Source organism: Heterodontus francisci, unplaced genomic scaffold, assembly GCF_036365525.1.
Source record: "Heterodontus francisci isolate sHetFra1 unplaced genomic scaffold, sHetFra1.hap1 HAP1_SCAFFOLD_121, whole genome shotgun sequence".
Taxonomy (NCBI): domain Eukaryota; kingdom Metazoa; phylum Chordata; class Chondrichthyes; order Heterodontiformes; family Heterodontidae; genus Heterodontus; species Heterodontus francisci.
In genome coordinates, this window is record NW_027140425.1 from 143,158 (window position 1) to 156,733 (window position 13,576).

General features: G+C 48.3%; 1 protein-coding gene across 1 annotated transcript in view; it reads left to right on the forward strand.

The window, feature by feature from the left end:
* Positions 1-1,210: 1,210 nt before the first annotated feature.
* LOC137359683 (NACHT, LRR and PYD domains-containing protein 3-like) overlaps positions 1,211-13,576 on the forward strand; it is a 75,859-nt gene continuing 63,493 nt past the window's right edge. Inside the window, 3 exon segments of the mRNA XM_068025463.1 lie at positions 1,211-1,387; positions 3,735-3,756; positions 3,913-4,079. Coding sequence (XP_067881564.1) covers positions 1,211-1,387; positions 3,735-3,756; positions 3,913-4,079 — 366 coding nt within the window.

The window sequence follows — 13,576 nt, forward strand, 5'->3', positions numbered from 1 at the left end:
CATTTTCTCTGACTCCACGCATAACTTTCCTCCTTTGTCCTTGAGTGGGCCAATCCTTTCTCTCGTTACCCTCTTGCTCCTTATATATGAATAAAAGGCTTTGGGATTTTCCTTAACCCTGTTTGCTAAAGATATTTCATGACCCCTTTTAGCCCTCTTAATTCCTTGTTTCAGATTGCGCCTACAATCCCGATATTCTTTCAAAGCTTCGTCTTTCTTCAGCCGCCTCGACCTTATGTGTGCTTCCTTTTTCCTCTTAGCTGGTCTCACAATTTCACCTGTCATCCATGGTTCCCTAATCTTGCCATTTCTATCCCTCATTTTCACAGGAACATGTCTCTCCTGCACGCTAATCAACCTCTCTTTAAAAGCCTCCCACATATCAAAAGTGGATTTACCTTCAAACAGCTGCTCCCAATCTACATTCCCCAGCTCCTGCCGAATTTTGGTATAGTTGGCCTTCCCCCAATTTAGCACTCTTCCTTTAGGACCACTCTTGTCTTTGTCCATGAGTATTCTAAAACTTACGGAATTGTGATCACTATTCCCAAAGTAGTCCCCTACTGAAACGTCAACCACCTGGCCCGGCTCATTCCCCAACACCAGGTCCAGTATGGCCCCTTCCCGAGTTGGAATATTTACATACTGCTCTAGAAAACCCTCCTGGATGCTCCTTGCAAATTCTGCTCCATCTAGACCTCTAACATTAAGTGAATCCCAGTCAATGTTGGGAAAATTAAAATCTCCTATCACCACCACCCTATTGCTCCTACAGCTTTCCATATCTGTTTACATATTTGTACCTCTATCTCACGCTCGCTGTTGGGAAGCCTGTAGTACAGCCCCAACATTGTTACCGCACCCTTCCTATTTCTGAGTTCTGCCCATATTGCCTCACAGCTCGAGTCCTCCATAGTGCCTTCCTTCAGCACAGCTGTGATATTCTCTTTGACCAGTAATGCAACAGCTGTTGGTGTATTTAAATTGCTTAAAAAAAGGGGAAGGTTTTTTTTCAAAACCTCAAGTGATAAGGTGAATGGTACTACTTAAATTAGAGTAATTTATTCAGGACTTTAGATTGTAGTGGGTAGTGTTTGGAGTAGAACAAGACCCCGAGTGTAATTAGTATTTTTTAAAGGGAGTAACTAAATTAATTTAAAGGTAAGTCATGACAGGAGAGCTCAGCCCTGTGATATACTCCTCCTGCACTATGTGGGAAATCAGGGATGCTTCCAGTGTCCCTGACGACCATGTGTGCAGGAAGTGTATCCATCAGCAGCTACTGACTGCCCGCATTACGGAGCTGGAGCTGTGGGTGGATTCACTGTGGAGCATCTGTGATGCTGAGGACGTGGATAGCACGTTTCGAGAGGTGGTCACACCGCAGGTAATGGCAGCACAAGCAGAAAGGAACTGGATGACCACCAGGCGGAGTAGTAGGCGCAGGCAGGTAGTGCAGGAGTCCCCTGTGGCCATCCCCCTCAAATAGATATACAGCTTTGGATACTGTTGGTGGGGGTGCGGTGGGGTATGACCTCCCAGGGGAAAGCAGCAACAGCCAGGTCCGTGGCACCAAGGATGGCTCTGCTGCACCGCAGGGGAGGAAAAGGCAGGGAAGGAAAAGGCAGGGAAGAGCTATAGTGACAGGGGATTCTATCGTAAGGGGTACAGATAGGCGTTTCTGTGGCCGCAACCTTGATGCCAGGATGGTATGTTGCCTTCATGGTGCTCAGGTCAAGGATGTCACGGAGCAGCTGCAGGGCATTCTGAAGGAGGAGGGTGAGCAGCCAGGGGTCATGGTACACATTGGTACCAACGACATAGGTAGAAAAAGGGATGAGGTCCTACAACAAGAATTTAGGGAACTAGATAGCAGATTAAAAGGCAGAACCTTGAAGGTTGTAATCTCTGGATTACTCCCGGTGCCACATGCTAGTGAGTTCAGAAATAGGAGGACAGAGCAGATGAATGCGTGGCTGAAGAGATGGTGCAGGAGGGAGGGCTTTAGTTTCCTGGATTACTGGGTCTGTTTCTGGCAAAGGTGGGACCTATACAAGTTGGATGGGTTGCACCTGAACCGGAATGGGACAAGCATCCTTGCTGGGAGATTTTCTAGTTCTGTTGGGGAGGGGGGAGGTTTAAACTGATTTGGCGGGTGATATGATACAGAGTGGAGGTACAGTAGGGGGTAATATCGAACAGAAAGTGAGTCTGTCTGGAAGGCAGAGCAAATATAGACCTGGTAAAGCACAAGGGAAAAATGCAAGGTTGGATTGCATCTATTTCAATGCAAGGAGTCTTACTAGTAAGGCAGATGAATTGAGGGCATTGATTAGCACATGGGATTATGATATTGTTGCGATCACAGAGGCATGGTTGAGGGAGGGACAGGACTGGCAGCTCAATATTCCAGGGTATAGAATCTTCAGGCGCGACAGGGGAGGGGATAAAAGAGGAGGTGGTATTACACTGTTGATCATGGCGTCAATTACTGCAGTAAGGAGGGATGACATCTTGGAAGGTTCCTCAAATGAGGCCATTTGGGTAGAACTTAAAAACAAAAAGGGGGCAATCACTTGGCTGGATGTTTACTACAGGCCTCCAAACAGTCAGGAAGAGATAGAGGAGCAGATATGTAGGCAATTCTCTGAGAGGTGTGAAAATAATAGGGTAATAAGAGTAGGGGATTTCAACTTCCCCAATATAAACTGGGATAGTCTCAGTGCAAAATGCTTAAAGGGGGCAGAATTCTTAAAATACATACAGGAGAGCTTTTTGAGCCAGTACATAGAAAGTCCTACAAGGGAAGGGGCAGTACTGGACCGAATCCTCGGGAATGAAGCCAGTCAAGTGGGAGAAGTGTCAGTGGGGGAGCATTTCGGGGATAGTGACCATAACTCTGTAAGATTTAAGGTAGTTATGGAAAAGGACAAAGGTGGACCAGAAATAAAGGTACTGAATTAGACCACACCTGGAGAACTGTGTTCAGTTCTGGGCACCAAACCTTAGGAAGGATCTATTATCCTTGGAAGGAGGATACCATAGATTTATCAGAATGATATCTGGATTCCAAGGTAAAATTATGAGAAGAGTTTACACAAACTAGGCTTGTAATCCCTGCTTTTTGCAAAGTTAAGGGGTGATTTGATCAAAGTTTTCAAGATATTAAGGGGAAGAGATGGGGTCAATAGAGAGAAACTATTTCCACTAAATATGGAGTCTAGGACTAGAAGACGTAGTCAAAAAATTAGAACCATTCCTTTCAGGAGTGAAATTACACAAAACTTCGACACGCAAAGGAACTCTCTTCCACAAACAGCAAGTGATGCCATATCAATTGTTGATTTTAAATCTGAGATTGATAACTTCTTGTTAACCAGGGGTATTAAAGGATATGAGGCAAAGAGGGGTATCTAGAATTAGATCACAAATCAGCCAGGATATCACTGAATGATAGAACAGGCTCGAGGGGCTAAATGACCTACTCCTGTTCCCACGATGGAATCAATAGGTATACATTTCAAGAACAGAAAAGAAAACAGCACATTTCTTAGCAGGTTTTGCAGACTATCGAGAATGGAGATAAGATGCAGGAGGAGGCTGGAGTTGTGGGAAAACTCCTGGAGTCTGTGTTTCAGTTTTGATCTAGTGACCATTTAGAGATACAGGGGATTGTTTGGGGATCTGGAGCTGATAAGTTGAAGGTAAGTCATGTTTGACAAACTTGTCCCCAGTTTTTGAGCATTGACTATACAGGTCAGTGGAATGTGATACATGTGGTGTTTCTCTGTTTTCAGAAGTTGTTTGGTAATGTGACTCACAGGAGGTTTCAGCTGTTTGGTATCAGACAAAATGTAACAGTCTGGATAGAATACCGACAATGTGTTTAGTTTTCTCCATTTGTGTTCACAGATCCGAACTCCACAATCACTGATTTCCTGACAAAGTGTGACGATTACCAGCTGTTCAAGTTGATGAAATTCTACCGGGACAGACTAGAACAGGCGATTGAAGAAGGGGTGGAGGGACTCAGTCTCATATTAACAGGCGAGGACCATTTCACTGGACAGGAGTATCAAGTAAGTGGGAGGGATACAGAATGAAGTTAATTTATTCTAACATCACAGAACTGATAGAATATTGTAACATGGGAACAAAGGAAATGCTGGGTAAAAAATGACCAATGTCTGACTCACCTAACATTTGGGCAGTCACATACTGCACTGATAATGGTTAATTGTTAATGGTTAATGGTTAATAATAACAGTTAATTGTTAACTGATCTCTATCAGCTAGTCTACAACAGACCCAGGTATGCGGAAAAGCCCAGAGGTGGAGAGCTTTGGGAACCAGAGGTCTAAAGTCACCTGTTCCTTCCAAGCATGTTACACTCACCACGTTTGGGTACAGTGACATAGTGATCATGTTACTGGATTGTTATACCAGAGGTCTGGACCAATAATCCAGACACCTGAGCTCAAATCTCACAGTGGCAGTTTGTGAGTTTGAATTCATTAAATAATATTGGATATTCGTCAAAACCCAGCTGGTTCAGTAACATCCTTTCGGGAAGGAAAGCTGCCGTCCTTATCCAGCCTGGCCTACCTGTGACTCCAGACACAGTGGTGTCGTTGACTCTTAACTGCCCTTTGAAATGGCCCAGGAAGTCACTCAAACTGCTCCAAAAAAGTATAATGGTAAAACCAGGTGGACCGACCAGAATCGTATTCAGTCACACAGCCAGTTGACCCTCCAAATTCCTCAGTAACATCTGGAATCTTGGGAAAAAAATTGAAAGAACTTATCCCACAGCTCAGTTAAGCAACAGCCTGATCTAGGTATGACTGAGTCGAACCATCAATCAACATCCCAGACTCCTCCATCACTATTCCTAGGTATGTCCTTTCCCACCAGACAGAACGATGGGAGATGGTGGCCCAGTGATATACAGTAAACAGGGTTGGCCACGAGAGTCCTCAACATTGACTCTGGATCCCGTGAAATCTCATGACCTGAGGTCAGACATGGACGAGGAAACCACTTTCTGATTATTGTCCTCACTCAGTTGATGAATCTGTATTCCTTTATGTCACGTGGAAAAAGCAAGGGCCCAGAATTTACTCTGGAGCGGGTGAGGGTAGGGAATCTTTAACGTCCGTCAAGAGTGGCTCGGTAGAACCACTCCTGACCGAGCTGGCCAATCCTGAAGGACATATCTGGCAGACTGGGCATGCAGAGGGTGCCGAGAGAACCAACACAAGGGAAAAAATCTACTTGTCCTCACCCATCTACCTGTCGCAGTTGTATCTGTCCATGACTGTATTGGTCGGAGTGATCACCACACAGTCCCTGTGGAGACTAAGTCACGTTTGGGAACTGAAGACTCCTCGATCATGTTGTGTGCACTACCACTATTGTAAATGTGATGATACAGAATAGATCTATCATCCAAAACTGAGCATCCATGAGGTGCTGGGAGCCACGAGCAGCAGCAGAATGATATTTCACTACGTTCTGTGACCTCATGGCCTGTCGTATCCCTCACTCTGCCATTATCATCAAGCCAGGGGACCAACTCTGGTTCAATGAGGAGAGTAGGAGAGCATGTCAGGAGCAGCACAAGGTGAACTGAAATTGAGGTGCCAACATAGTGAAGCTACATCACAGGACGACATGGATGCTGAACAGCAGAAGTGGCATGCTGTAAACAGACAAGCGATCCCACAACCAACAAATCATAAAACTTTACAGTCCTGCCACACCCAGTCATATAGTGCTGGACAATTAAACAACTAACTGAAGAGGACGTTCCACAAACATCTGCATCATCCATAATGGCGAAGCCCAGAGTGCAGAAAACAAAGCTGAAGCATTCGCAGCCATCTTCAGCCAGAAGTTTCAAGTAGATGATCCATCTCTGCCTCCTCCTGTGGTCCATACCTTCACAGATGCCGGTCTTCAGCCAGTTTTATTTACCCTACGTGACAAAAGGAATGGCTGAGCGCACTGGACACAACAACTTCTATGGGCCCCGACGATTTCACATCTGCAGTGCTGAAGAAGTAACCACATCTCTCAGAAGCTTTTTTTTATTATTATTCATTCAGGGATGTGGGTGTCGCTGGCCAGGCCAGCATTTATTGCCATCCCTAATTGCCCTTGAGAAGGTGGTGAGCTGCCTTCTTGAACCACTGCAGTCCATTTGGGGTAGGTATACCCACAGTGCTGTTCGGAAGGGAGTTCCAGTATTTTGACCCAGTGACAGTGAAGGAACAGCGATATAGTTCCAAGTCAAGATGGTGTGTGACTTGGAGGGGAACTTGCAGGTGGTGGTGTTCCCATGCATTTGCTGCCCTTTTCCTTCTAGTTGGTAGAGGTCGCGGGTTTGGAAGGTGCTGTCGAAGGATCCTTGGTGCATTGCTGCAGTGCATCTTATAGATGGTACACACTGCTGCCACTATGCGTCGGCGGTGGAGGGAGTGAATGTTTGTAGATGGGGTGCCAATCAAGCGGGCTGCTTTGTCCTGGATGGTGTCGAGCTTCTTGAGTGTTGTTGGAGCTGCACCCATCCAGGCATTGGAGAGTATTCCATCACACTCCTGACTTGTGCCTTGCAGATGGTGGACAGACTTTGGGGAGTCAGGAGGTGAGTTACTCGCCTCAGGATTCGCAGCCTCTGACCTGCTGTTATAGCCACGGTATTTCTATGGCTACTCCAGTTCAGTTTCTGGTCGATGATAGCCCCGAGGATGTTGATAGTGGGGGATTCAAGAATGGTAATGCCGTTGAATGTCAAGGGGAGATGGTTAGATTCTCTTTTGTTGGAGATGGTCATTGCCTGGCACTTGTGTGGCGCGAATGTTATTTGCCACTTATCAGCCCAAGCCTGGATATTGTCCAGGTCTTGCTGTATTTCTACACAGACTGCTTCAGTATCTGAGGAGTCATGAATGGTGCTGAACATTGTGCAATCATCAGCGAACATCCCCACTTCTGACCTTGTGATTGAAGGTAGGTCCTTGATGAGGCAGCTGAAGATGGTTGGGCCTCGGACACTACCCTGAGGAACTCCTGCAGTGATGTCCTGGAGCTCAGATGATTGACCTCCAACAACCACAACCATCTTCCTTTGCGCTAGGTATGACTCCAGCCAGCGGAGGGTTTTTCCCCTGATTCCCACTGACCTCAGTTTTGCTAGGGCTCCTTGATGCCATACTCTGTCAAATGCTGCCTTGATGTCAAGGGCAGTCACTCTCCCCTCACCTCTTGAGTTCAGTTCTTTTGTCCATGTTTGAACCAAGGCTATAATGAGGTCAGGAGCTGAGTGGCCCTGGCGGAACCCAAACTGAGCATCACTGAGCAGGTTATTGCGAAGCAAGTGCCGCTTGATGGCACTGTTGATGACACCTTCCATCACTTTACTGATGAGTGAGAGTAGACTGATGGGGCGGTAGTTGGCCTGGTTGGATTTGTCCTGCTTTTTGTGTACAGGACATACCTGGGCAATTTTCCACATTACAGGGTAGATGCCAGTGTTGTAGCTGTACTGGAACAGCTTGGCTAGGGGCGCGGCAGGTTCTGGAGCACAGGTCTTCAGTACTATCGCCGGAATATTGTCAGGGCTCATAGCTTTTGCAGTATCCAGTGCCTTCAGTCGTTTCTTGATATCATGCGGAGTGAATCGAATTGGCTGAAGTCTGGCATCTGTGATGCAGGGGACTTCAGGAGGAGGCCGAGATGGATCATCAACTCGGCACTTCTGGCTGAAGATTGTTGCAAATGCTTCAACCTTATCTTTCGCACTGATGTGTTGGGCTCCCCCATCATTGAGGATGGGGATATTTGTGGAGCCACATCCTCCAGTTAGTAGTTTAATTGTCCACCACCATTCATGGCTGGATGTGGCAGGACTGCAGAGCTTAGATCTGATCCGTTGGTTATGGGATTGCTTAGCTCTGCCTATCGCATGCTGCTTATGCAGTTTGGCATGCAGATAGTCCTGTGTTGTAGTTTCACCAGGTTGACACCTCAGTTTGAGGTATGCCTGGTGCTGCTCCTGGCATGCCTTCCTGCACTCTTCATTGAACCAGGGTTGGTCTCCTGGCTTGATGGTAATGGATATGTCGAACCATGAGCTTGCAGATTGTGGTTGAGTACAATTCTGCTGCTGCTGATGGCCCACAGCGCTTCATGGATGCCCAGTTTTACATTGCTAGATCTGTTCAAAATCTATCCCATTCAGCACGGTGGTAGTGCCTCCACGGTGGTAGGGAACTCCTCTTTGCTGCAGTAAGATCTCACACTGAAGAGTGTCTGCAAAGACTCATCGACAGGTTTGCGGCTGCTTGCAATGAATTTGGCCTAACCATCAGCCTCAAGAAAACGAACATCATGGGACAGGACATCAGAAACGCCCCATCCATATCGGCGACCACACTCTGGAAGTGGTTCAAGAGTTCACCTACCTAGGCTCAACTGTCACCAGTAACCTGTCTCTCGATGCAGAATTAAACAAGCGCATGGGAAAGGCTTCCTCTGCTATGTCCAAACTGGCCAAGAGAGTGTGGGAAAATGGCGCACTGACACAGAACACAAAAGTCCAAGTGTATCAAGCCTGTGTCTTCAGTAGCTTGCTCTACGGCAGCGAGGCCTCGACAACGTATGTCAGCCAAGAGCGACGTCTCAATTCATTCCATCTTCGCTGCCTCTGGAGAATACTTGGCATCAGGTGGCAGTACCGTATCTCCAACACAGGAGTCCTCAAGGCGGCCAACGTCCCCAGCATATACACCCTACTAAGCCAGCGGCGCTTGAGATGGCTTGGCCATGTGAGCCGCATGGAAGATGGCAGGATCCCCAAGGACACATTGCACAGCGAGCTCGTCACTGGTACCAGACCCACCGGCCGTCCATGTCTCCGCTTTAAAGATGTCTGCAAACGCGACATGAAGTCCTGTGACATTGATCACAAGTCGTGGGAGTCAGTTGCCAGGGATCGCCAGAGCTGGCGGGCAACCATAAAGGTGGGGCGAAAGCGTGGCGAGTCGAAGAGACATTGCAGTTGGCAGGAAAAAAGACAGAAGCGCAAGGTGAGAGCCAACTGTGTAACAGCCCCGACAACCAATTTTATGTAGCACCTGTGGAAGAGTCTGTCACTCTAGTATTGGCCTTTATAGCCACTCCAGGTGCTGCTTCACAAACCAGTGACCCCCTTCAGGCGCTTACCCATTGTCTCTCGAGACAAGGAGGCCAAAGAAAGAAGAAGAAGAGTGCCACACAACACGATGGACGGTATCCTCAATGTGAAGGCAGGACTTCGTCTCCACAAGGACTGTGCGATGGTCACTCCTACCAATACAGTCATGGACAGAAGCATCTGCGGCAGGCAGATTGGTGAGGACGAGGTCAAGTATGTTTTTCCCTCGTGTTGGTTCCCTCACCACCTGCCGCAGACCCAGTCTAGCAGCTATGTCCTTTAGGACACGGCCAGCTCGGTCAGTAGTGGTGCTACCGAGCCACTCATGGTGATGGACATTGAAGTCCCCCACCCAGAGTACATTTTGTGCCCTTGCCACCCTCAGTGCTTCCTCCAAGTGGTGTTCAACATGGAGGAGTACTGACTCATCAGCTGAGGGAGGGCAGTAGGTGGTAATCAGCAGGAGGTTGCTTGCCCATGTTTGACCTGATGCCATGAGACTTAGTGGGGTCCGGAGTCGATGTTGAGGACTCCCAGGGCAACTCCCTCCCTACTGTATACCACTGTGCCACCACCTCTGCTGGGTCTGTCCTGCCGGTGGGCCAGGACATAACCGGGGATGGTGATGGCAGTGTCTGGGACATTGTCTGTAAGGTATGATTCCATGAGTGTGACTATGTCAGGCTGTTGCTTGACTAGTCTGTGGGACAGCTCTCCCAACTTTGGCACAAGCCCCCAGATGTTAGTAAGGAGGACTTTGCAGGGTCGACAGGGCTGGGTTTGCCGTTGTCATTTCCGGTGCCTAGGTCGATGCCGGGTGGTCCATCCGGTTTTATTCCTTTTTATTGACTTCGTAGCAGTTAGGTACAACTGAGTGGATGCTCGGCCATTTCAGAGGGCATGTGAGAGTTAACCACATTGCTGTGGGTTCGAGTCACATGTAGGCCAGACCAGGTAAGGACAGCAGATTTCCTTCCCTAAAGGACATTAGTGAACCAGATGGGTTTTTACAACAATCGACAGTGGTTTTATGGCCATCATGGGCAGCACAGTGGCGCAGTGGTTAGCACCGCAGCCTCATAGCTCCAGGGACCCGGGTTCAATTCTGGGTATTGCCTGTGCGGAGTTTGCAAGTTCTCCCTGGGACCGCATGGGTTTTCGCCGGGTGCTCCGGTTTCCTCCCGCCGCCAAAGACTTGCAGGTGATGGGTAAATTGCCCATTGTGTAGGTAGGGCATATGGGATTACTGTAGGGTTAGTATAAATGGGTGGTTGTTGGTCGGCACAGACTCGGTGGGCCGAAGGGATGGCTTCAGTGCTGTATCTCCAAGTATAAAAAAAAAATTAGACTAGCTTTTAATTCCAGATATTTTTTTTTATTAATTAAATTCAAATTCCACCTTCTGATGTGGTGAGATTCGAACCTATGTCCCCAGAGAAATAAAAGCAAAATACTGCGGATGCTGGAAATCTGAAACAAAAACAAGAAATGCTGGATTCACTCAGCAGGTCTGGCAGCATCTGTGGAAAGAGAAGCAGAGTTAACGTTTCGGGTCAGTGACCCTTCTTCGGAACTGACAAATATTAGAAAAGTCACAGATTATAAACAAGTGAGGTGGGGGTGGTGCAAGAGATAACAAAGGAGAAGGTGCAGATTAGACCAGGTCACGGAGCAAAGGCAAACAATATGTTAATGGTGTGTTGAAAGACAAAGCATTAGTACTGATTAGGTGTGAATATACTGAATATTGAACAGCAGCAAGTGCAAACCTGAAGAAAAACAACCTGAAAAAAACAGTGGGTAAGCAAACTGAACAAACTAAGATGAAATGAAATAAATGCAAAAAAAGATTGTAAAAAATGTAAAAAGGAATGTAAATAAAAAGGAAGAAAAAATAACTAAAAATAACTAAAAATGACTAAAAATGAAAGTAAAGTGGGGGGCTGTCATGCTCTGAAATTATTGAACTCAATGTTCAGTCCGGCAGGCTGTAGTGTGCCTAATCGGTAGATGAGATGCTGTTCCTCGAGTTTGCGTTGATGTTCACTGGAACACTGCAGCAATCCCAGGACAGAGATGTGAGCATGAGAGCAGGGGGGAGTGTTGAAATGGCAAGCAACCGGAAGCTCAGGGTCCTGCTTGCGGACTGAGCGGAGATGTTCCGCAAAGCGGTCACCCAGTCTGCGCTTGGTCTCCCCAATGTAGAGGAGACCACACTGTGAGCAGCGAATACAGTATACTACATTGAAAGAAGTACAAGTAAATCGCTGCTTCACCTGAAAGGAGTGTTTGGGGCCTGGGATAGTGAGGAGAGAGGAGGTAAATGGGCAGGTATTACACCTCCTGCGATTGCAGGGGAAGGTGCCCTGGGACGGGGACGGGGGCGAGGTGGTGGGGGTAATGGAGGAGTGGACCAGGGTGTCGCAGAGGGAACGATCCCTTCGGAATGCTGACAGGGGAAGGGAGGGGAAGATGCGACTGGTAGTGGCATCACGCTGGAGGTGGCAAAAATGGCAGAGGATGATCCTTTGGATATGGAGGCTGATGGGATGAAAAGTGAGGATAAGGGGAACCCTGTCACGGTTCTGGGAGGGAGGGGAAGGGGTGAGGGTAGAGGTGCGGGGAATGGGTCGGACACGGTTGAGGGCCCTGTCAACCACAGTGGGGGGAAATCCTCGGTTGAGGAAAAAGGAGGTCATATCAGAAGCACCGTCATGGAAGGTAGCATCATCAGAGCTGATGCGTCGGAGACGGAGAAACTGGGAGAATGGAATGGAGTCCTTGCAGGAGGTAGGGTGTGAAGAAGTGTAGTCGAGATAGCTGTGGGAGTCAGTGGGCTTATAATGGATATTGGTAGACAACCTATCCCCAGAGATGGAGACAGAGAAGTCGAGGAAGGGAAGGGAAGTGTCAGAGATGGACCATGTAAAGGTGAGAGAAGGGTGGAAATTGGAAGCAAAGTTGATAAAGTTTTCTAGTTCGGGGCGGGAGCAGGAAACGGCACCGATACAGTCATCAATGTACCGGAAAAAGAGTTGGGGGAGGGGGCCTGAGTAGGACTGGAACAAAGAATGCTCGACATATCCCACAAAAAGACAGGCATAACTAGGACCCATGCGGGTACCCATAGCGACACCTTTTACTTGAAGGAAATGCATGGAGTTGAAGGAGAAGTTGTTCAATGTGAGAACAAGTTCAGCCAGGCAGAGGAGGGTGTTGGTGGATGGGGACTGGTTGGGCCTCTGTTCCAGGAAGAAGCAGAGAGCCCTCAAACCATCCTGGTGGGGGATGGAGGTGTAGAGCGATTGGACGTCCATAGTGAAGAGGAGGCGGTTGGGACCAGGAAACTGGAAATTGTCAAAATGACGTCGGGCGTCAGAAGAGTCACGGATGTAGGTGGGAAGAGACTGGACCAGCGGAGAAAAGATAGAGTCCAGATAGAAAGAAATAAGTTCAGTGGGGCAGGAGCAGGCTGACACAATGGGTCTGCCGGGACAGTCCCGTTTGTGGATTTTGGGAAGGAGGTAGAAGTGTGCTGTCCGGGGTTGCGGGACTATGAGGTTGGAAGCTGTAGAGGGAAGATCTCCAGAGGAGATGAGGTCAGTGACAGTCCTTTGGACGGTGGCTTGATGTTCGGTGGTGGGGTCATGGTCCAGAGGGAGGTAGGAAGAGGTGTCTGTGAGTTGGCGTTGAGCTTCTGCAAGGTAGAGGTCGGTACGCCATACAACAACAGCACCACCCTTGTCTGCAGGTTTGATGACCATGGCGGGGTTAGACCTGAGAGAACGGAGTGCCTCAAGTTCAGAGGGGGACAGGTTAGAGTGAGTGAGGGGGGCAGAGAAATTGAGACGACCAATGTCTCGCCGACAGTTTTCAATGAAGAGATCAAGAGCGGGTAAGAGGCCAGGGGGAGGGGTCCAGGTAGAGGGAGAATGCTGGAGGCGGGTGAATGGGTCTGCTGGTCGGGGGGAGGACTCCTGGTCGAAGAAGTGAGCCCGGAGGCGGAGGCGACGGAAGAAGAGCTCAACGTCATGCCGAGCGCGAAATTCATTGAGGTGGGGGCGTAAGGGGATAAATCTGAGACCTTTGCTGAGTACAGAACGCTCAGCATCAGAGAGGGGGAGGTCAGAGGGTATCGTAAATACACGGCAAGGTGTCAGATCAGAAGGGGTGGGGTCAGAGGGAAGTGAAGCGGAAGGAGGATCTGGAGGGGCATTAGTCCCCATCAGCTGCTGGAGCTTGCATTCCTTAACACCTGAAAGGAAGAAAAAAAGTTTTTTGTTAATGTTTCGGATGAGACGTAAGATGAGATGAAACTGCGGAGTAGAACAGATTTGAGATAAGGTAAGACGGTGCTGCTGGAGAGAGAGGTCCAGTGTG